Source organism: Podarcis erhardii (genome assembly GCF_964252035.2).
Source record: "Podarcis erhardii genome assembly, chromosome: 13".
NCBI lineage: Eukaryota > Metazoa > Chordata > Lepidosauria > Squamata > Lacertidae > Podarcis > Podarcis erhardii.
This window is the reverse complement of record NC_138502.1, coordinates 45,723,543-45,747,643: the sequence shown is the minus strand read 5'-3', so window position 1 is coordinate 45,747,643 and position 24,101 is coordinate 45,723,543. Positions and strand designations below refer to the sequence as shown.

Below are 24,101 nucleotides of genomic sequence, written 5' to 3'. Positions count from 1 at the left end.
TATGGTTGTGTGCATTTGGCTATCCAGGCATAGACAAACTCAGCCCTCCAGATGTTTTGGGACTACAACTCCCATCATTCCTGGCTAACAGGACCAGTGGTCAGGGATAATGGGAATTGTAGTCTCAAAACATCTAGAGGGCCGAGTTTACCTACACCTTGTCTATTTCCCGAAAGGATAGTTCTTTGGGAACCCTTTTGGGTAAGATTGTGGCTAAAAAGGAAGCTACTAAAGCAGTAATATCTTTGTCCCGATCTGCCAGGAGACAGCTTCTTTGGTTTCTTCTCGGAGTTGTGGGCCGGAGGTCCAACATTTTGCTCAGCATCAGTTGGTGAGGTCTGCTGTGTAAAGGGCAATCTAAGAGAATGTGGTCCATTGAATCTGGTACCTCTCAACTGCAGGCACACAAACGGGCTTGAAATGGAATGTGTGAGAATCTGCTTTTGAATGAAATATATTATTTTCTGCTCTCCCGCCCCACTACAAGGCTATTTAAGCATGCACATCAAACTCTTCAGTCTCAGAAAAACCAGTGGGTCCCTGGTGGTGAAGGTGGGTGCCTGGTCTTGGGCTTAGATTTTTTGGCACCATTTATAAGGTTATAGATTGGTTACAATACCATCAGTTGCACCATTTGGCACCATTTATAATGTTATAGATTGGTTACAATACCATCACTTGCATGAAATGTTTAAATTAAGCTAGAAATAATGGTTTTTCGGACCAAAGCTCACAACTGGAAAAATAACTTCTACAGAACAAAGAGAAACTTTTGTCTAAAATGTATAATCTGTTATTAGAATGAGAAACAAAAGATGAGCTTCTTAAAGCCTCAATGACACACTGGGCGCTAGATATAGGACACAATATAGATTTTGACCTCTGGGAAAAACTCCAGAAAAGAAACTTGAAATCTACAGCATGTTGTTCTTTGAAGGAGAACTACCTGAAAATGATTCACAGATGGTATTTAACTCCACGTAGGCTTGCTAAGATGTACAGAACAGAATCAGATAAGTGCTGGAGATAAAAAGAGGTGGAGGCAATGTTCTTTCAAATGTGGTGGACATGTAAAAGAGTAATAGGGAAAGATCTATAATGAATTGGGGGCGGGGTTTAAAAGTACTTTCCTAAAATACCCAGAATCCTTTCTGTTGGGGATAATTCAGACTGAAATTCCCAGGTGTCAGAAGAGGTTACCGGTATCTGGCAAATAGAAGGGGAAGAAATGGAGGCATTAAGAGATTTTATTTTCTTGGGCTCCATGATCACTGCAGATGGTGACAGCAGCCACGAAATTAAAAGGCGCCTGCTTCTTGGGAGGAAAGCAATGACAAACCTAGACAGCATCTTAAAAAGCAGAGACATCACCTTGCCGACAAAGGTCCGTATAGTTAAAGCTATGGTTTTCCCAGTAGTGATGTATGGAAGTGAGAGCTGGACCATAAAGAAGGCTGATCACCAAAGAATTGATGCTTTTGAATTGTGGTGCTGGAGGAGACTCTTGAGAGTCCCATGGACTGCAAGAAGATCAAACCTATCCATTCTGAAGGAAATCAGCCCTGAGTGCTCACGGGAAGGACAGATCCTGAAGCTGAGGCCCCAATGCTTTGGCCACCTCATGAGAAGAGAAGACTCCCTGGAAAAGACCCTGATGTTGGGAAAGATGGAGGGCGCAAGTAGAAGGGGACGACAGAGGACGAGATGGTTGGACAGTGTTGTCGAAACTACCAGCATGAGTTTGACCAAACTGCGGGAGGCAGTGAAAGACAGGAGTGCCTGGCATGCTCTGGTCCATGGGGTCACGAAGAATCGGACACGACTAAACGACTAAACAACAACAACACAACTGCGGCCCACATTTTGTTAGCCCCAAAATGGAAAACGAGCAAGGTCCCAGCCAAAGAAGAATGGCAACTTAAGCTGACAGAATATGCACAACTTGCAGATTTAACATACAGAATAAGAGAACAAGAAGAACATATGTTTAAAGAAGACTGGGAAGTGTGTATTGAATATATGGGAAATAATTGTGTACAGGTGAAAACGCTGGCAGCGTTAAGATAAATTCAACAGTGTAAATAAGTGTTGATGGATGCAATAATGGAATACTGATTGGTATAGTTTTTGTAAAATATGCAGGGATTTATGATATGTAAATTGAACCATAGAAAGAGAAGAAGGGGAGTCGTTGATATCTTAAGGATGTAAAATGAGTACTTTAAATTGTAAAGCAGAAAATTTAATACGAGAGAGAGAGAAAGAGAGATTTGGCATCATTTTGAGGAGCAGGTTGGAGCGCAACTCAACAGCCAGTTTGTTGCTGTGTTTGAACCCACTGAGGTGTGTTTCTGAGCCTCCTTCAGCTTGAGAAAGGAAAGTTGGCTTCCCCTCTGTTTGCACAGCTGTTTGCTCAGGGCTTTTTAATATGGGCGTTTCTTGGTGCCAAGACTCTGAGGCTCAGATTCACACACCAGGGGAAGGGAGGCGGTACACTAAACAACACGAAGTTGTACAGCCTTTGGGGTCCCCCCTTTTCTTGGGGAAGTGGGAGACTTACATATACACACAGACATTCTGGGGCATAATCAGGCTGTGTACACATCAAACATTTACAGCACATTTAGGAAAGACTTTCTCCCCTTCATGTCCCCTCCTCACACCAGGGCTGCCTGTGCCAAGAGAAGGAAGCCTTTGCGCAAACCTGCAGGAAAGGGAGGGGGCAGCAGCACAGACAAAAAAATGTGCCAATCTGCCACTGGATCGAATCACTGGAGATATTATAAGGTAAAGGGACCCCTGACTATTAGGTCCAGTCGTGACCGACTCTGGGGTTGCGGCGCTCATCTCACTTTACTGGCCGAGGGAGCCGGTGTACAGCTTCCGGGTCACGTGGCCAGCATGACTAAGCCGCTTCTGGCAAAACCAGAGCAGCGCATGGAAACGCCGTTTACCTTCCCGCTGGAGTGGTACCTGTTTATCTACTTTCACTTTGACGTGCTTTCGAACTGCTAGGTTGGCAGGAGCAGGGACCCAACAACGGGAGTCGCAGAGATTCGAACCGCTGACCTTCTGATCAGCAAGCCCTAGGCTCTGTGGTTTAGACCACAGTGCCACCCGTGTCCCAATATACATATTAAGGTAAAGGTACCCCTGACCATTAGGTCCAGTTGTGACTGACTCTGGGGTTGCGGCGCTCATCTCTCTTTATTGGCCGAGGGAGCCGGCGTACAGCTTCCGGGTCATGTGGCCAGCATGACTAAGCCGCTTCTGGCGAACCAGAGCAGCGCACGGAAACGCCGTTTACCTTCCCGCTGGAGCGGTACCTATTTATCTACTTTCACTTTAACGTGCTTTCGAACTGCTAGGTTGGCAGGAGCAGGGACTGAGCAACGGGAGCTCACCCCATCGCGGGGATTTGAACCGCCGACCTTCTGATCGGCAAGTCCCGGGCTCTGTGGTTTAACCCACAGCGCCACCCGCGTCCCCTGGATATATTATAACCATCTTCAAATATCTAAAGGGCCGTCGAATGGAAGGTGGAGCAAGCTTGTTTTCTCCTGCTCCGGTGGGTAGGACTCGAACCCATGGCTTCAAGTGACGAGAAAGGAGATTCTGACTAAACATCAGGAGGAGCTTTCTGACAGTGCGAGCTTTTTGACAGTGGATCAGACTCCCGCGAGGGGTGGCGGGCTCTGCTTCCCTGGAGATTTTTAAGCAGAGGTTGGATGGTCATTTGTCATGGGTGCTTTAGCTGAGATTCCTGCATTGCAGGGGGTTGGTCTAGATGACCCTCGGGGTCCCTTCCAACTCTATTACAGTGGTGCCTCGCAAGACAAAAAGAATCCGTTCCGCGAGTCTCTTCGTCTAGCGTTTTTTTCGTCTTGCGAAGCAAGCCCATTGACGGCTTAGCGGCTTAGCGCTATTAGCGGCTTTTAGCAGCTTATCGGCTTAGCGGATAAGCGGCTTAGCGGCTTAGAAAAAGGGGGGGGGAAGGAAAAAAACCCCGCAGGAACTCGCAAGACATTTTCGTCTTGCGAAGCAAGCCCATAGGAAATTCGTTTTGCGAAGCACCTCCAAAACGGAAAACTCTTTCGTCTAGTGGGTTTTCCGTCTTGCGAGGCATTCGTCTTGCGGGGCACCACTGTATTGTATAGTTCTATAATTGCCTAGAGGAGCGGTGGGCTCTGCCTCTCTGGAAGTCTACAAGCAAAGGCTGGACAGACACATGTTGGCAACAATCAAGCCTAAAAGAAAAGAGAAAAATAACTACCAAACTTTTAGAAGACATCTGAAGGCAGCCCTGTTTAAAGAACCTTTTAATGTTTAATAGGTTATTGTATTTTAATATTCTGTTGGAAGCCACCCAGAGTGGCTGGGGAAACCCAGCCAGATGGGCAGGGTATAAATAAATTATTATTATTATTATTATTATTATTATTATTATTATTATTACTGCCTAGATCTGGTCAAAGACATTTTGGCACCTGTGGGGAACTACTGCAATACACTCTACGTGCAACTACCTTTGAAGGTGACTCGGAAACTGCAATTAATCCAGCATGCGGCAGCTAGACTGGTGACTGGGAGCGACCACTGAGACCATATAATACCGGTCCTGAAAGAGCTACATTGGCTCCCTGTACGTTTCCGAGCACAATTCAAAGTGTTGGTCCTGACCTTTAAAGCCCTAAACTGCCTCGGTCCAGTGTATCTGAAGGAGCGTTTCCACCCCCATCGTTCTGCCCGGACGCTGAGGTCCAGCGCTGAGGGCCTTCTGTTGGTTCCCTCACTGTGAGAAGTGAGGTTAGAGGGAACCAGGCAGAGGGCCACCCGCCCTGTGGAATGCCCTCCCACCAGATGCCAAGGAAATAAACAACTATCTGACTTTTAGAAGACATCTGAAGGCAGCCCTGTTTAGGGAAGTTTTTAATGTCTGATGCTGTATTGTTTTTAATATTCGGTTGGAAGCCGCTCAGAGTAGCTGGGGAAACCCAGCCAGATGGGCGGGCTATAAATAATGAATTATTATTATTATTATTATTATTATTATTATTATTATTATACCACAGAATAGTGCCTTCCCGCTACCAGGGAAGAACTTGTGTTAGTGCCTGGAGGCGGTTGGAGAATGGATGGCGGCTAATAGATTGAGGTTGAATCCTGACAAGATAGAAGTACTGTTTTGGGGGGACAGGAGGCGGGCAGGTGTGGAGGATTCCCTGGTCCTGAATGGGGTAACTGTGACCCTGAAGGACCAGGTGCGCAGCCTGGGAGTCATTCTGGACTCACAGCTGTCCATGGAGGCACAGGTCAATTCTGTGTCCAGGGCAGCTGTTTATCAGCTCAATCTGGTACGCAGGCTGAGACCCTACCTGCCCGCAGACTATCTCGCCAGAGTGGTGCATGCTCTGGTTATGTCTCACTTGGACTACTGCAATGTGCTCTACGTGGGGCTACCTTTGAAGGTGACCCAGAAACTACAACTAATCCAGAATGCGGCAGCTAGACTGGTGACTGGGAGCGGCCGCCGAGACCATATTAACACCGGCCTTCAAAGACCTACATTGGCTCCCAGTACGTTTCTAAGCACAATTCAAAGTGTTGGTGCTGACCTTTAAAGCCCTAAATGGCCTCGGTCTAGTATACCTGAAGGAGCGTCTCCACCCCCGGACATTGAGGTGCCCGGACATTGAGGTCCAGCGCCGAGGGCCTTCTGGTGGTTCCCTCACTGCGAGAAGCCAAGTTACAGGGAACCAGGCAGAGGGCCTTTTCAGTAGTGGCACCCGCCCTGTGGAACACCCTCCCACCAGATGCTAAGGAAATAAACAACTATCTGACTTTTAGAAGACATCTGAAGGCAGCCCTGTTTAGGGAAGTTTTTAATGTCTGATGCTGTATTGTTTTTAATATTTGGTTGGAAGCCACCCAGAGTGGCTGGGGAAACCCAGCCAGATAGGTGGGCTATAAATAATAAATTATTATTATTATTATTATTATTATTATTATTATTATTATACCACAAAATGGTGCCTTCCCGCTACCAGGGAAGAAGGAATAAAGATCTACACCAGGAAAAAGGGGGGAATAAAGATCTGCATTGGGAACAAGGCTGGGAGGAGTCCAGTAGCATGTCCTGTTTGCCAAGAGATATAGAGATGGCATGGGATGGGTGGGCTGCTGAAGAGGTGACAGATTCAGCCTCCAAGAAGCATGCAGGCTTCGACTGGCTGGCTAAGCTAGGTGAGGGTAGCTCATGGGATGGGACTTAGTCAACAGAGAGGCCAACATTGGACAGCTACTCCCTTCACCCCACGCACCAAGGGTTTGAGACTCAGGTGAGAGCTGAGTGCAGTGTGGGGACCAAGGTAGACAAACGACCCGAGAAGGAGCACAATGTGTCCCCCAGCAGAGGTACTCACACCCCATATATATACATATTCAGCATATACAGTGGTACCTTGGGTTACAGACGCTTCATGTTACAGACACTTCAGGTTACAGACTCTGCTAACCCAGAAATTGTTCCTCAGGTTAAGAACTTTGCTTCAGGATGAGAACAGAATGGAGTGGGAGGCTCCATTAGCTAAAGTGGTACCTCAGGTTAAGAACAGGTTCAGAACGGACCTCCAGAACTAAAAACTGTATTTTTCGCTCTATAAGATGCACCAGACCATAAGACGCACCTAGTTTTTGGAAGAGGAAAACAAGAAAAAATAATTCTGAATCCCAGAAGCCAGAACAGCTAGCGGGATTGCTGCGCAGCAATCCTGCTTGCTGTCCTGGCTTATGGGATAGCCGCACGCAGCCTCTCCCGGGCAAGGGGAGCCTTCATCCCCTGTCCGGGAGAGGTTGCGTGCGGCTATCCCATAAGCCCTTCTCCCTCCTTGGGGAAAAGCCCCCAAGAGCCACACACATGCTCCACGCGGCTCTTTAAAGGGAGCGCTGAGCAGAGCCTCCCACCTGCATTCGCTCCATAGGACGCACACACTTTCCCCCTTACTTTTTAGGAGAGGAAAAGTGTGTCTTATAGAGCGAAAAATACAGTAAGTTCGTAACCCGAGGTACCACTGTACAGTGGTACAGTGTACCTCGCAGTGGTACCTTGCAAGACGAAATTAATTTGTTCTGCGAGTTTTTTCGTCTTGCGAGTTTTTTCGTCTTGCGAGTTTTTTCGTCTTGCGATTTTTTTCGTCTTGCGAAGCACGGATTTTGGAAAAGCTTCAAAAATCACCAAAGTCTTCAAAAACCTCAAAAAAGGCTACCACACTGCGTGCTATGAGTTGCTCCTCGAAGTCAAGTGGCAACTGCACCCCCTGAATGCACGGTTTCAAGAAAAAGGAAACAAACTTGCAAGACAAAGGAAACAAACTTGCAAGACATTTTCGTCTTGCGAAGCAAGCCCATAGGGAAATCCGTCTTGCGAAGCAACTCAAAAAACGAAAAACTCTTTCTTCTTGCGAGTTTTTCGTCTTACGAGGTACCACTGTATAACAATGAAGAAATCAGAAGGAAGGGAAATAAACTATGTCCAGGGATCAATTCCAGTCTACACTCACTTCCTCCCACAATTCAGTGAAATTATTACAAGCCCAGAGAGAAAACATCACAGAATTTGAATGCCCAATCTAGCACAAAACAGATTTCACCTCTAGATCACCAACTCGTATCTCTAACTGATCCTGCCAATGCAGAGCCCTGCACATCCATCGCTCTGTCCCTCAGAGCCCATGAAACGATGTCAGTAGGTGTCAAGACCAATCCATGTTTCCTAGTTTATTGAATAAGGCTCAACTATTCAGTGGAGGAATCTAGCACACACACACCCCCAGGCCACCTTTTAGTTATGCATTAATTTTTCCAGCTATAGCAATTCTCCAGAGCCTGCTATAACCAGCTCTCCCCTGTTAATCGACTCGAATCTCTCCAGTATCGAGCCAATTCCAGTCTGGCAGCAATAAGCTGAAATGCTATTCAAACAGGAATTTAATGTCATTAAATTGCTAGATCTTCGTGCCAGTCAATAAAGCTGCGGCCTTTTTCACATTCCGATATCCTAAATCTAGTCTCTTCATTCCTCGTCTGTCTGCATTGCTGCCTGCAATGATGGGGCTCACGCCTTAGCGCCGCCTCCCGGGCGATGCAGAAGAAGCTGGCAAAATTATTCAAGGAGGAAGGAAAAGCCAGAGAAAGACCTTTGCCTGCCTGAAAGGTGTTTTGAAAAAAACGGATGGCGCAAGCACTCACTTTTGACTCTGGTTTGGCAGGTTTTTGTAGTTGTTTCAAGACCTCTGTTTAACATTGGGACAAAAGAATTTGCAATGGCTGTTGTCGCTGCAGGTCTGTTACTCCGCATTTTTAAAAATATTTCGAATATTGTGCTTTTATTTCCAACTGTATCTCTTAGGTGACTTGGTAAGCACGAAGGTACAACAGGTTGCAGGTTGCAAACAAGTAACTTCTCTGCGACTTTCAAGTCCCTCTCCTTGTCTCCAGTCAGACCAAGGTAACCTCGCAATGGAATTTCCCCAGGATTCAGGAAATGCATACAGGAAAAAACAACAGCGTGTGGCAGCAGTGTGTGTGATGGAAGAGGTGGAGCCAGAGAGAACAGCTGCAACGGAACCAGGGCAAGCCTGAGGCTGAGAAACACCAGCAGCTTCTCGCCAGATTAAATTCAGGATAGACTTTTGTTCCTTTTGTAATATAAAGGTTGGTGACAGGAGTGGAGTATTTTAGTACAGTCATGCCTCGGGTTACAGACGCTTAAGGCTGCACGTTTTCGGGTTAAGGACACGTCGAAACCTGGAAGTACCGGAACGGGTTAGTTCCGGGTTTCAACGCTCACGCATGCGAAGAAGTGCTAAATCGCGCTTTGTGCGTGCGCAGAAGCACCGAATTGCGGCCTGCATGTGCACAGACGCGGCGCTGCTGGTTGTGAACTCTGCAGGTTGCGAACATGCCTCCTGCACAGATCACGTTCACAACCCAAATGTCCACTGTACAGTGGAACCTCGGTTACATACGCTTCAGGTTACATACGCTTCAGGTTACAGACTCCGCTAACCCAGAAATAGCGCTTCAGGTTAAGAACTTTGCTTCAGGATGAGAACAGAAATCGTGCAGCGGCGGCGCAGCGGCAGCAGGAGGCCCCATTAGCTAAAGTGGTGCTTCAGGTTAAGAACAGTTTCAGGTTAAGAACGGACCTCCGGAATGAATTAAGTACTTAACCCAAGGTACCACTGTACAAGTTATTCAGCAAAGGCTTGCTCATATTTTTATGTCTCCGTTTCTGATCTCTGCGCTGCTAGTTTGCAAATAAGCAAAAAGAACAAACAGGAACCTGTGTACACATTGCCTTCTTAAAACTCCTGGAAAGAGAGGCTGGTTGTTCAGCCATTCTGAGAATTGTAGCTTTTAGCAAATGACAGTTCCTAGGATTCTTTAGGGAAAGCCAGGTGTGTGCAAAGTGGAATGATACTGCTTTGAATGGATCGTGCAAGTGGGTCCTAAGTTTAATCTGATAGGCATCATCACATAAGAGATCTAACAGGGGCTTACGAGTTTCCAACCAGACAGGATCTTCCTTCTCCAACTTCTCCATTGACTCATAGGTGCGATTTAGGGTCACTTCTTGTGCTCTGCTGTCATTCACGATTGTATTCATTTCCTCTTCCTTCCTCTGTCATACACACACACACACAAAGTATTTTGTTTAGTGTGAACCTATCTACTTCCTGCATGGCAATCATATTTACAGGTAATGGGCAGTTCAGCAATACCTCTGATAAGGGTCATAAACTTATTCTAATAAGGTGATTGGCAGATGTGTCGACAAACGCTTTAGTCACCGATCAAAATTTGTCGCCTGACTAATCTTTAGGGCCAAGGGACACAGTTGAGCAACCGTGTAAACGAGCCTTTGCCCAACTCTATGATTCAGAAATGCAACAGGATGCTGGAATATCTTTCCCCTTGAGCTGCACTTTTAATGGCAGGCGTCTGGCAAATAAAACAGGGCCTGCCAACATGGTTCCTCCAACATGCTGTGGTTGCGAACGACCAGCATCCCTGCCCCACTGACCATGCAAGCAGGGGCTGATGGAAGTTACTCTAATATGTTGGCTATCCCTGAAATAAGGGATAATTTTCAGTTTTAGATGGACAGGTTTATCCAGGCATGCTTGGCGGGGACATGGGATAGGGCCTTCTTGGTGGTTGCTCCCAAACTTTGGAATTCTCTCCCGAGAGAAGCTGGACTGGCTCCCTCCTTGCTGTCCTTCCTTCCTCTGGAAGCTGAAGACTTTCCTGTTCCAATAGACTCTTGGGAACTGAATGCTTTTAACGAGGGGGCTGGTGCTGGGCTGTTTTGGTTGTGTCTGTCTGTCTGTTACAACACACACAGGAGTTTTAATTCTATCCGTGTTTAATTCTTTTTTTAGGATTGTGTTTTTTCTCTTAATCTTTTTAGCTGTTCTTATTTTTGTCTGGCACCTGCCTCGAGTCCCTGTCGGGGAAGATAAATATATAATATCTATTCAGCAGCTTCATTGCAGGGGGGTTGGAAAACCCTTCCAACTCTGCAATTCTAGGATTCTATTCTGCAAACAAATGAAACCACTCCAGATACAAAGGATTTGGTGACAGATGACATTATAAGATTTCTTAAAAACTATTCATAAAGTGGCAGGTTTGCTCTCAGGGTGCACATATAAACATGCACGCGCACACACGCACTGTCTGGTCAAAACAGATTTTGTAGGCTATTGGGCATACTACAAAACTACTTTAATAAACTGGATAATGGAATGAACACACCAGGGGGCATTATGCCTTTCATACGCCACTTTTAACAGTGATTTTGCAAAAGGTTATAGCTTGGCACCAACTGCTTGACACCAACCATTCCATGTTGCTCCGGTCTACTGCAGAGGTCAGCAAACTTTTTCAGCAGGGGGCCGGTCCACTGTCCCTCAGACCTTGTGGGGGGCTGGACTATATTTTTTTGGGGAGAATGAATGAATTCCTATGCCACCGAGACCACATAACACCGGTCTTGAAAGACCTACATTGGCTCCCAGTAGGTTTCCCAGCAAAATTCAAAGTGTTGGTGTTGACCTTTAAAGCCCTAAAAGGCCTCGGTCCAGTATACCTGAAGGAGCGTCTCCACCCCCATCGTTCAGCCTGGACACTGAGGTCCAGCTCCGAGGGCCTTCTGGCGGTTCCCTCACTGCAAGAAGCAAAGCTACAGGGAACCAGGCAGAGGGCCTTCTCAGTAGTGGCACCCGCCCTGTGGAACACCCTCCCATCAGATGTCAAAGAGATAAACAACTACCTGACAATTTAGAAGACATCTGAAGGCAGCCCTCTTCAGGGAAGTTTTTAATGTGTGACATTTTTATGTATTTTTAATCTTTGTTGGAAGCCGCCGAGAGTGGCTGGGGAAACCCAGCCAGATGGGCGGGGTATAAATAATAAATTGTTGTTGTTGTTGTTGTTGTTGTTGTTGTTGTTGTTGTTGTTGTTGTTACTATGCCCCACAAATAACCCAGAGATGCATTTTAAATAAAAGCACATATTCTACTCATGTAAAAATACGCTGATTCCTGGACCGTCCACGGGCATGATTTAGAAGGCGATTGGGCCGGATCCAGCCCCCGGGCCTTCGTTTGCCTACCCATGGTCTACTAAGTGTGAGAAGCTAGTCTGTTCCAGGGCTTCTGCTTCTTCTTTAAACGAAAGTGGAAATCTCTGAGAAGTGGCCTCGCCCCAAAGTCCTGCCACGGCTGAGCACTGAGCATTGACACAATTTACCTACATCGTGTAGCAGACTAGTTTTCTGGTTTGCTAATTGTGCAGCATCCCAATTAAAGGGCCTTGGGGTGGGGGGTGTTTAAGATCACACTTGTCTCATGATTTGATTTGCATTCAGAAGCATGGCTTATATCTCTAGACGATTCCTACAACTCTACAATTCCATGATTCTGAGACCAGGAGACAACAGAGAATACAGGCAAAATGCAGTTGCTTCCATAAACCCACACTGTTTCCTTACCTGCCGCAAGCCGTACTTCCTTGAATGATTGATAGAGTCTGCCAGCATCTGTTCTATACCTCTTGGCTTACTGGTGGGAGCCTAAAATCCAACCAAACAGAAAAACAGGATTGTAAGCTTTTCACACCCTGACTCTAAACCTCAAATCTAATTGTGTTCCAAAACATACAGGTTGAAGAATCGCCCACAGTCAAGATCAGAATTCTTGGATTTTCAGGCCCACAGAGGAGATACATATTTTGCTTCACAGTGGTGTAACAGAATGGAGAGAGTGTAAAATGAGGGAGACCTGGGTTCAAATCCTCACTCGCTTGTGAAGCTCACAGGGAGATTTTCAGCCAGTCACTATTGCTCAGTCTAGCATACCTCACCCAAGTTACAGTGGAACCTCGGGTTGCGAACGTGATCCATGCGGGAGGCACGTTCGCAACCTGCAACGTTCGCAACCCGCAGCGTCACGTCTGCGTACATGCAGGTCGTGCTTTGGCGATTCTGCGTATGCGCAAAGCACGATTTAGCGTGTCTGCGCATGCGCGAGCGCCAAAACCTGAAAGTAACCTGTTCCGGTACTTCCGGGTTCGGCGTGGTGCACAACCTGAAAATGCATAACCTGAGGCGTCTGTAACCCGAGGTACCACTGTATTATGTACCAAAATGGCTTTTAAGCAGTTTACAAGTATAAAATCAATCTTAAAAGCCACACATAATGAAAATATACCAAAAGAACCCACCCCAGTTAAAAGGTATAACCATCAAAACAGTTCAACTGGGACAAGGAAGTTCAAATTCAGGGGAATTGTTGCCTAAACAAGAGCAGGCAGAATGCCAAGACTGATGGGGCGTCTCACATTTCTGTAGACTAGGGGTGATCAAAGGCTTGATTACCCATTTCCTTCCAAGGTAAGGGGAACTGACATAGCTAAGCCTGGCAGGACAGCTTACTCTATGGTATTAACCCCTTCATGCATTCACTGGACTTAAGCACGTTGGTGATACGAGACTGGTTATCCCACCCTTCCACAAAGATGGCAAAGCGCAGAACTTAGTCATAGAAAAACGCTCTCCTGCATCTAGGAATATTTAATGTTGCTAAGAGCAGCAGCTCCATAGTCACTGCTAAGTTGTAGACCAAAGTACTAATGTGGTGAGCGAGTCCCATTTCCCACAGCTAATTGTGCAAGTGAAGATCTAAAAGTGTGTTTAATGAAGCCAACTGCTTTTTTTTAACCCAAGGTGCAGAAGAAGGGCCAGTGACTAGTTACCACATTTGACCTTCAAATTCTGATTTAAGCACCTCAGTCAATGCAGTAAGGAGAGCTCCCATCCTCCTGCCTGGTGACCAGCCTACTTAACAAACATTCCTTCCCATTACATATTAACACAGAGACAGACTCGTTCAGCTCTCAAAACTTTTAAGAGAAAACTCGGCAGGGAGTAAATTACTTGCTCTCAAGCAAGAAAGATTACAGTGAATCCAATTTCATTCAAAGTTGCGTTCGTACTGGGAGTCTTTGGGGCACCCCACAATTGCCGAACCTTGGCTTCCATAGGTTCAGGTGTGATAGGAATTTTATGGTCTTAGATATAGGGTAATGTTCATAAGTGTACCAACCAAGCACATACATAGATCAGCACAGGAAGGCCAACCTGGAACCATTTTGATTCCTAAACTGAGCAAATGTTTTCTCTGCAAGGTCCTGTCTTAAGGGCACATTTAAGATATGAATAGGGTGTGAGCCTGTGACCTGGCCCAGGAACAAAGTATTTATCATTACAAAAGATTGGCCAGGCTCCCCAGGAAATCCAATCAAGTAACCTGCCAGACAGGAGAAATACAACCTTCAAATTTCTGTTTTAGACCACCTTTTCTGTGATGTAGGTGTGATGTATCTGAGGAGTGGTCTTAGGTTACACCCCTTCTGTGATGTATGTATGACGTTTCTGGGGGATGGTCTTAATCTACAGGTTGGCAATTTCAAAAGTCTTTATAAGGCCTTGCGTGCCATTTTTTGGGGTTCCTCCTCCTTTCCTGCGTGTGAGGGGAGCACCCTGTTGCAACAGATCAATAAAGATCAAGCTTACTAGCTGCTTTGCTTCTCAATATTCTCTGGTTGGCCTGTTATTTTCTCCTACCAATAGGGAACCTATGTAAGGACTCTATATGGGCTCTATATGGATACCCCATAAGGGGAAAGGGCAATTTTTATTTACAACACAAGTCAGGGATCACAAGCAAGAGACTTCAGCCAGGAGACTGAAGCAAGACAGTGGCCAGTAGGCCTGATCTTTATTGTTGCAACAAGACTTCCAACTACCACTTGGAAGAAGCACGAGAGAAGCCCCGAACAAAGGATGCCCCTCTGGGTCAGCCTCTTTTCCATTGTCCTCCCTGGCCGAGGGCGGGTCAAAGGCCAGCCCAAACAGGTGGGAGGTACCTGCCCAGGTGAGCCCCCACTCGGTGCCGCAAACCCCGCCCACCTGTGGGGAAGAGAGGGTGGAAATTGTCATAACTATGATATAAACTGGGAGGGGGTCTTCGGACAGATACTTGAGCACCAGCCAGGCTTGCCCTTTCCCTCACATGACCTCCAGATTCCAATCTTTAGGTGAAACAAAGGAAAGTATTTACATTTTCCTGTTTCGCCAGCCAAGTTAAACACACCCTTTGTCTTGACTGAGACCCCAATCCATTGAGGTTGGGTTTGGATTGTTCTTGGAATGACGACCTGTCTGGCACAGGTGCCAGGATGCCAGCGATTCACCCACTCACTTCAGGGATTGCATTAAACAACAACAACACTTCAGGGATTATGGATGCCCCTACCCAGGTCCCAACGTGGGACGCAGGTGGCGCTGTGGGTAAAAGCCTCAGTGCCTAGGGCTTGCCGATCGAAAGGTCGGCGGTTCGAATCCCTGCGGCGGGGTGCGCTCCCGTCGTTCGGTCCCAGCGCCTGCCAACCTAGCAGTTCGAAAGCACCCCCGGGTGCAAGTAGACAAATAGGGACCGCTTACTAGCGGGAAGGTAAACGGCGTTTCCGTGTGCGGCTCTGGCTCACCAGAGCAGCGATGTCACGCTGGCCATGTGACCCGGAAGTGTCTCCGGACAGCGCTGGCCCCCGGCCTCTTGAGTGAGATGGGCGCACAACCCCAGAGTCTGGCAAGACTGGCCCGTACGGGCAGGGGTACCTTTACCTTTCCCAGGTCCCAAGCTCCTCCGCTGCTAGCCATTTTCCTTCTGAGTAGAACAACGTTGCAATGGTGAAAATCCATCACTGGAGTGATTTTATATTCTAAAGTTTTCCCATTGAGCCAGTACAATTATCAGAGAATTGCTACATTTGGCAATGGTCAGCAGAAGCTCTTTGTCTTTTGACTTAAATGGGAGGATTTGAAGCAGAATAGCTGAAACTGGGAAAGGGTTAACCCTCTACCCCAGGGTTATAGCTCTGATCCAGTTTGATGCTCCCCATGGCAGCTTTAAAGTCTTCCAAAAATATGACAAGATCTGAGCACATACATTTCCATTCATGTGTAGTTTGACCCCCTTCAGCTTTGGTTTTATGAAGGGACCATCCAATTCACAGTGTATCTCCCTCAATTTCAGTTGAACCTTCATCTTAACGTTTGAGTAGTAACATAAGACCAGAAAATTACCTGGACATATTCTTGATTTCTGGCATTTTCAGGAACTGGTTCTTTTTTCACAGCTTTGTACACATCCCAGTTTGCAAGGTTTTTGCTGCCTCCTTGCGATTCTGATCCAAACTGGGTGTCTGATGGATAATGCAGAGGTGACGAGGCAGAATGTTCAGCGAAGCCTTCCGCTAGGTTTCTTCTGTAAATGGACCAAAAGAGGATTTTGGGAAACGAAACGAAAAAAATAGAATGAGCTTTAGATCAACAAATTGGGTGGGGCATTGATGACAGGGAGATGATGCCATGTGTACCCCCAAATAAGGCACACTGTCTCACACTGAACGCACATTAGCATGCAGTGCGTACATGTGGACGAGGCAAAACACATGCACTCCTACCCTCAACAACCCCATCATGCGGATTCCTAACATTCAAACCTGAAGATGGACAACTTACCAAGTCATGTTAGCAACGTTTTTAAAAGGCTTCCTCCCTGCCTTCAAGAAATTGCCCTGAAGCCACAGTAGTGCACCAGGGTTTTAAACAGCTCCCGTAAGCTGTTTCATTTTATGAGTGTAAAGTAAAGTAAAGGACCCCTGACAGTTAAGTCCAGTCGCGAACGACTCTGGGGTTGCGGCGCTCATCTTGCTCTACTGGCCAAGGGAGCCGACGTTTGTCCGCAGAGAGTTTTTCCGGGTCATGTGGCCAGCATGACTGAGTTGCTTCTGGAAAAACCAGAAACGCTATTTTCCTTCCCGTTGGAATGGTACCTATTAATCTACTTGCACTTTGATGTTCTTTCGAACTGCTAGGTTGGCAGGAGCAGGGACCGAGCAATGGGAGCTCACCCCGTTGCGGGGATTTGAACTTCTGACCTTCCGGTCGGCAAGCCCGAGGCTCAGTGGTTTACACCACAGTGCCATCCGCGTCCCTTTATGAGTGTAAGGTAAAGGTAAAGGGACCCCTGACCGTTAGGTCCAGTCGCAAAAGACTCTGGGGTTGCGGCGCTCATCTCGCTTTACTGGCTGAGGGAGCCGGCATACAGCTTCCAGGTCATGTGACCAGCATGACTAAACCGCTTCTGCTGAACCAGAGCAGCGCACGGAAAGACTATTTACCTTTCTGCCGGAGTGGTATCTATTATCTACTTGCACTTTTTGGCGTGCTTTCGAAATGCTAGGTTGACAGGAGCTGGGACTGAGGAACGGGAGCTCACCCCATCACGGGGATTCGAACTGCCAACCTTCCGATCAGCAAGCCCAAGGCTCAGTGGTTTACAACACAGCGCCACCCGCGTCTCTTTTATGAGTGTAAGGTAAAGGTAAAGAGATCCCTGACCATTATGAGTGTAGGGCTCTCTAAAAAACCAGCCTAGAAGTCTTCAGCAAACAAATAAATAAAGGGTCAAGTATCAGAAAATCAGAACTGGGGACCATTGGATGGATGTGTTTGTCAACTTACAAAGTTGCAGCACATCTCAAGAAAGGGCCAGAGGCAGGTTACTGCCTTCCAGCTAGTGTCGGAGGCGGGGAGGCTGTAGCTCAGTGGACAAGCATTCACTCTGCCTGGTTCAAACCCTGGCATCTCCACGGAGGGTTGGGATCCCTGCCTGAAACCCTAGTGAGCTGTTACCAGTCGATGTAGACAGCATTAAGCTGGTCTAGTTTGCCAGGTTCCTATGTTCCTATGACATGCAGGATGGCCATTCTGGGTTTCGCTAGTGGAAATAAAGGTCTTGAAACTGACAGCCATACTCAGAACTACACCGTTTCCCTGTTATTTCTTTTGTTAAACTCCACCCCAGTCTCCAAGCGGTGCAAAGGTACCAGGGGTACCAGGCAAGCTTGCCAGGTTCTGTGTTCCCTTTGGGGACAATGAGGCACAGCGGAAACTGTGGTGTCTTTATGACATATGGTTTCTTGGCACATCTATATATATATATATACCTGTGCCTTGATGGAGTGTGTACAGAGCATCCACATGCCAAGAGGGCCCTGTTCTTTCCAGCCTCAGATTTCAAGAGACCCCAGACATCATGTCTGACCCTCTCTGCTGCATAAAACAGACATCCTGCCTCATGTTCAGTTACATACAGTAATCCAAAATGAAATCCTACACTCTTAAAACCATGGGTAGGCAAACTAAGGCCCGGGGGCCAGATCCAGCCCAATCACCTTCTAAATCTGGCCCGTGGATGGTCCAGGAATCAGCATGTTTTTACGTGAGTAGAATGTGTGCTTTTATTTAAAATGCATCTCTGGGTTATTTGTGGGGCATAGGAATTTGTTCATTTTTTTTCCAAAATATAGTCTGGCTCCCCACAAGGTCTGAGGGACAGTGGACCGGCCCCCTACTGAAAAAGTTTGCTGACCCCTGCTTAAAACCCTTTTGTCACCACCCACTAACACATAGCTACAGGACAGAACCTATCTTCCTTGTCTGACATAGTCTTCCTCTTCCTAATGTCTTTCTTGATGGGTTAACGGTGAGACCATTATTAGCTTTGTTCCTCCAATGACCCACACTCAACTAGCTATGCCAACATAAACTAGATCCAGCAGAGTTTGGCACAGTTTAATCAAACCTCCATTAATTCTAACTTTTACAAAATCCAGGAATTATGGGGAGCATCTAGCACCCAGGAGTTGAGGGGATCCTTGTTCCTCCTCCCCCAAAAAACCTTTTAACACTACAGTATTAATATTTTGGGTAGTCAAGGAAAGTGCATTTGGAACTGGATTTCACACTCACACAGCATAAACTGACAAAGGCAGGTCTTTAAAAGGCAAACATGGTTTGGAGAATCTTCCATCTGAACGGAGAGGTTCCCAGTTTGTACTAGTCAGTGCCTGATCCCTTCGTCTGTCAGGAAAAACCAGCTGGCCCGACCGGTTGCGCCAGATTTTTGAGTATTGTTCTGAATGTTTGGAAAGCCATACCAACCTTATTGCCCCTGCTTCTTGAAGCGACAACTGCTTCACTTTTTCAGCAAGAAGGTCACTGCAGAGCTGGTCATATGGCTTGTCCATAGAATGCTCACCCATCACCCACACCCAGACGTCACCGTCTGCTCCCAGCTTCCACTGAACGGATTTCCCATGGACTGCAAAACAAAAAAAACAAGGTTCAGTAGGAAGGCCCCATGAGAAGGGGCATGTGACCCAAGGACCTCCCAGCCAGGGCAATGATACACAGTGTGTTGACTAGGCCAACACACTGACCAGTCCAGTCCTTACTGCACAGACCTCATTCCAGCACACCCCATGATGGAGTGTGTGTTTTCATAGCTCATTGGCAAAGTGAATGGCTGGCATAATGAGAGCCCATTTTCAGCCCCTAAAGGTAAAGGTAAAGGGTCCCCTGACCATTAGGTCCAGTCGTGACCGACTCTGGGGTTGCGGCGCTCATCTCGCTTTATTGGCCGAGGGAGCCGGCGTACAGCTTCCAGGTCATGTGGCCAGCATGACTAAGCCGCTTCTGGCGAACCAGAGCAGTGCACGAAAACGCCGTTTACCTTCCCGCTGGAGTGGTACCTATTTATCTACTTGCACTTTGACGTGCTTTCGAACTGCTAGGTGGGCAGGAGCAGGGACCGAGCAATGGGAGCTCACCCCATCATGGGGATTTGAACCGCTGACCTTCTGATCAGCAAGTCCTATGTTGGGACCCGCGTCCCAACTGGCCCTTAGCAGCCAGTTAAAATTTTCATTTAACAGACCTGGGAAAGACCTGCCTCTGTCTTCTGAGATGGGCTGGCAGAACAGACAACCCTAGGTTAGATGCACCAGTGATCTTATTCTACAAATTGGGGGTGTGCGACTCTCCAGCTCCTTAGTTATCCCAGTTTCTTTGACCAGAACACACCAGGTTTACTTCTGAGTGTCTGATTATGACGTTGTGTGTTTCATGCAAACAGTTTCCACAGTAATCTCCCATCTGGAAGCAGCCCAGCAATGTACACAAAATGGCCCACGTTTGTTTAGATGTGGTAGTTTGCAGGTTTGCAGTTACCATAAGGGAGCTTGCCAAGTGGAGAATGAGATGTGACGAAAAAGTTGGTTTTGCTGGACCGGTTGGATCAAAAAGTGTTTCGTTTTTTTCTTTCTTTCCCTGCCAGCAAATGGTTAGTGAATGGCAGTCTCTGATTGGCCGTGGTTCCAGGAGAGAGAATGAGGAGAGAGTTGGTTGAAGTGTGTTGGAATAGAGGTTGGGGAGATAGGTAGGGAAACAGGTTGAGGTAGAAAAAGTGAATGCGAGAAAAAGGTGGAAAGAAAAAAACAGTTTCCACTCTGAGTGTATTGTGACGGACAGTGTGCGGTGTCCTGTAGGAGGAATAGACCAGAATTTCACTGGGAGGCAGAGGTTGAGCCAGCAGAAGTAGGAGCAGGAAAGGAACAGCCTACCTGGGACTCAAATCTAGTCTGGAGGAGAGAGACTCTTCCAGGCAAAAGAAGAAACTCCCAAAACCCAGGGAAGGGAGGGAGTGTGGAGAGCCCTTTGGTCTATTACTTAAAGTACCTCAGGAGCAGGATTGTTAAAGGGGGGTGGATAACTGAAAGAATCACCATACAAAGGAACCAAACCTATACAGTGGTGCCCCGCAAGACGAATGCCTCACAAGACGCAAAATTCGCTAGACGAAAGAGTTTTCCGTTTTTTGAGGTGCTTCGCAAGACGAATTTCCCTATGGGCTTGCTTCGCAAGACAAAACGTCTTGTGAGTTCTTGCGAGTTTTTTCCCTTTTTCTTAAAGCCGCTAAGCCGCTAATAGCCGTCCTTCGCAAGACGAAAAAACCGCAAGACGAAGAGACTCGCGGAACGAATTAATTTCGTCTTGCGAGGCACCACTGTAATGCCAAAAACAACTGAGAGTGAATTAAAGTGAAATCGCATTCCATTCCTGCAGTAACCTAAGTTTAATCCATTTGTGTTATATACTATCTTGCCTTAAGTAAATCTTTATTGTTTATTTAAAGAAAACCTGTCTGAGACTCCAACTTACAGTGGTACCTCAGGTTAAGTACTTAATTCGTTCTAGAGGTCTGTTATTAACCTGAAACTGTTCTTAACCTGAAGCACCACTTTAGCTAATGGGGTCTCCCGCTGCCACTGTGCCACCGCCGCACGATTTCTGTTCTCATCCTGAAGCAAAGTTCTTAACCCGAGGTACTATTTCTGAGTTAGCAGAGTCTGTAACCTGAAGCATATGTAACCTGAGGTACCACTGTACTAAATATCCCCTCACAAAGGTACCCCGCAGGATACTCTGGGTTAGAATTTTAAGAGGAAAGGAAAATAATATTTCGGTTAAAGGGGTGTTTAGTGAGGTGGGGGCAATTTATCTTAGTGAGAGCGGATCCAACGGTGTGAGAAGAAAAAGTGCCGTCTCGCCCGTTGCACGAGAGGCTATGGTTGATTTCATCACTGGGATTTCCTGTTCCTCCAATGAAACACACCCTGATTACTGTTATTGATCTGATGCATTGACATGAACACAATTGTATTCCTGTTACTTGGATTCCATGCATTGTAAGCCACCCTGGGAGTTCTTCAGAACTGAAGGGCAAGATAGCTCCACTGAGAAACCAAGGGTGGTAGTTTTACTCAGAGTAGATATTAATTGCCAGGTGGTGGTGGTGGTACAACTGCAATGGCTTCCATTTCGTTTCCAGGCCCAGTTCAAAGTGCTGGTGCCGACCTAAAAAGCCATAAATGGGTCAGGACTGCAATACCTCAAGGGCTGCCTGTCTCTATATGAACCGACCTGGACATCTGAAGCCCTTCTTTGTGTGCCTCCTCGATGAGAGGCTTGGAGGGTGGCAACATGAGAGCGGGGCCTTTTCCGTGGTGGTTCCCCAGTTGTGGAATGCTCTCTCTAGGGAGGCTCGTCTGGTGCCTATGTAGCATAACTTAAGGCACCTGGTGAAAACATTCCTCTTCAACCAGGCCTTTGGCTAATTAAACAATCTGGCCTTTTAAACTGTGTGTGTGGGTATTGCTTTTGTTTGTTATTATGTTATGCGTTGTTGTGTTTTTATATTGTCAACCACCCTGTGATCTTCGGAGAAGGGAGGTATAGAAATTTAACAAATAATACAGAGACAGCTAGACTGGTGACTGGGAGCGGCCGCCGAGACCATATAACACTGGTCTTGAAAGACCTACACTGGCTCCCAGTACGTTTCTGAGCACAATTCAAAGTGTTGCTGCTGACCTTTAAAGTCCTAAACGGCCTCAGTCCAGTATACCTGAAGGAGCGTCTCCACCCCCATCGTTCTGCCCGGACACTGAGGTCCAGCGCCGAGGGCCTTCTGGAGGTTCCCTCACTGCAGGAAGCCAAGTTACAGGGAACCAGGCAGAGGGCCTTCTCGGTAGTGGCACCTGCCCTGTGGAACGCCCTCCCACCAGATGTCAAAGAGAAAAATAACTACCAGATTTTAGAAGACATCTTAAGGCAGCCCTGTTTAGGGAAGCTTTTAATGTGTGATATTTTAGTGTATTTTTGGTTTCTATGGAAGCCGCCCAGAGTGGCTGGGGAAACCCAGCCAGATGGGAGGGGTATAAATAAATTATTATTATTATTATTATTATTATTATTATTATTATTATTAGAGGAAAAGGTAGACAGAGTTACTTCATTTCCATGAGAAAGGAGAGCTGTGTGCGACAGCTGAGGATTTTCTCCCTATGAGTGATCTACTAGGAATTGGACCTACCTGAACCACTTCAAAATAAATTTACTGAACAGCCTGATGCTTGTGTGTTTAATGTACCGTATTTTTTGCTCTAGAAGACTCACTTTTTTCCTCCTAAAAGGTAAGGGGAAATGTGTATGCGTCTTATGGAGCGAATGCAGGCTGCGCAGCTATCCCAGAAGCCAGAACAGCAAGAGGGATTGCTGCTTTCACTGCGCAGCGATCCCTCTTGCTGTTCTGGCTTCTGAGATTCAGAATATTTTTTTTCTTGCTTTCCTCCTCCAAAAACTAGGTGCGTCTTGTGGTCTGGTGCGTCTTATAGAGCGAAAAATACGGTAGCTAGTGAGGCATAGTGACTGAGGTGAGAGGGAGAGACAGCTGCTGTTTGAAACAAAGTCCTCACCTCAAATCTCACCTCTGCAATGATCTCACCAGGTGGCCTCAGGTAACTGTAGCTCTCTCTGTCTGTCTCTGCTTCTCAGCCTTCCTTCCCCCCTCCATCCACACAGACTTCTCCCCTCTCCAGTTTAGGAATACAGTGGTACCTCAGGTTAAGAACTTAATTCGTTCTGGAGGTCTGTTCTTAACCTGAAACTGTTCTTAACCTGAAGCAGCACTTTAGCTAAAGGGGCCTCCCGCTGCCACCGCACGATTTCTGTTCTCATCCTGAAGCAAAGTTCTTAACCCGAGGGACTATTTCTAGGTTAGCGGAGTCTGTAACCTGAAGCGTATGTAACCTGAAGTGTCTGTAACCTGAAGCGTATGTAAACCGAGGTACCACTGTAATAGTACTACTGACCTGCATAATAGGCTTCTTATGATTATTAGTGATCTAAAGACTTGCATACAGTGGTACCTCGGGTTACATACGCTTCAGGTTATATACGCTTCAGGTTACAGACTCTGTTAACCCAGAAATAGTACCTTGGGTTAAGAACTTGCTTCAGGATAAGAACAGAAATCGTGCTCCGGCGGCATGGTGGCAGCAGGAGGCCCCATTAGCTAAAGTGGTGCTTCAGGTTAAGAACAGTTTCAGGTTAAGAACGGACCTCCGGAACGAATTAAGTACTTAACCTGAGGTACCACTGTATAATATTTGGTATTAACTTCCTTTTGTAGGGAAGTACTTTCTTACACCCTACCCCAAAGCTTCACTTATTGTGTTGTCTTCTCATTTGCCCTGAAAACATGCTTGAAGGGCACCATAGAAATCTCAATAATTAATGCAAATAACAACAACAACCGCTCATTTTCTTCCCACTAGATCTCAAATGCCTAAGCACCACCAGAGCCGCTTGTTCACTGACCTTTCTTCACTGCGGGCTGCAGCGAAGTGACCGCGACTTCTCTTTCCTTCCATCTTCTGATCTGCTCCTGCCTCATCTTGAAGAACAAGATCTGCTTCTGCGCCTCGCTCAGCTCTGCCAGGAGCTCCGGGTCCACGTACATGTCTGCCAAGATCTGCTTCAGCATGGCTGCAGAATGCTCCTGGGCATGGACGGAGGAGACCTGTGGTGCCAAGACTGAACCCACGAAAGAGAGAGGAAGAGTCACTCTCCTCACCTGGCCAGGACAACCACCTCGGTGGCCCAAGGAGAAGCAGAACCTTTTCTCCACCCAAGAGACACAGCAGGAATGTAGGCTGTCCACATGGCAATTACACACTCCCAAATAGCTGCACCTATTTTAGCTCCGACTTCCTGCAAGGACTTCAAA

The 24,101-nt window shown here is 46.8% G+C and overlaps 1 protein-coding gene across 2 annotated transcripts in view; it reads right to left on the bottom strand.

Moving 5' to 3' along the window:
• Nucleotides 1-24,101, bottom strand: part of SH2D4A (SH2 domain containing 4A) — a 48,195-nt gene that overhangs the window by 9,638 nt on the left and 14,456 nt on the right. For both annotated transcript variants that reach the window (XM_081836340.1, XM_081836341.1), the window contains exons 2-6: nt 23,693-23,908; nt 18,635-18,794; nt 15,710-15,890; nt 12,056-12,136; nt 9,562-9,682 (exon numbers count right to left, since the gene is read on the bottom strand). In XM_081836340.1, coding sequence (XP_081692466.1) covers nt 9,562-9,682; nt 12,056-12,136; nt 15,710-15,890; nt 18,635-18,794; nt 23,693-23,858 — 709 coding nt within the window. In that variant the 5' untranslated portion in view covers nt 23,859-23,908. The remainder of the gene's footprint in view (nt 1-9,561; nt 9,683-12,055; nt 12,137-15,709; nt 15,891-18,634; nt 18,795-23,692; nt 23,909-24,101) is intronic.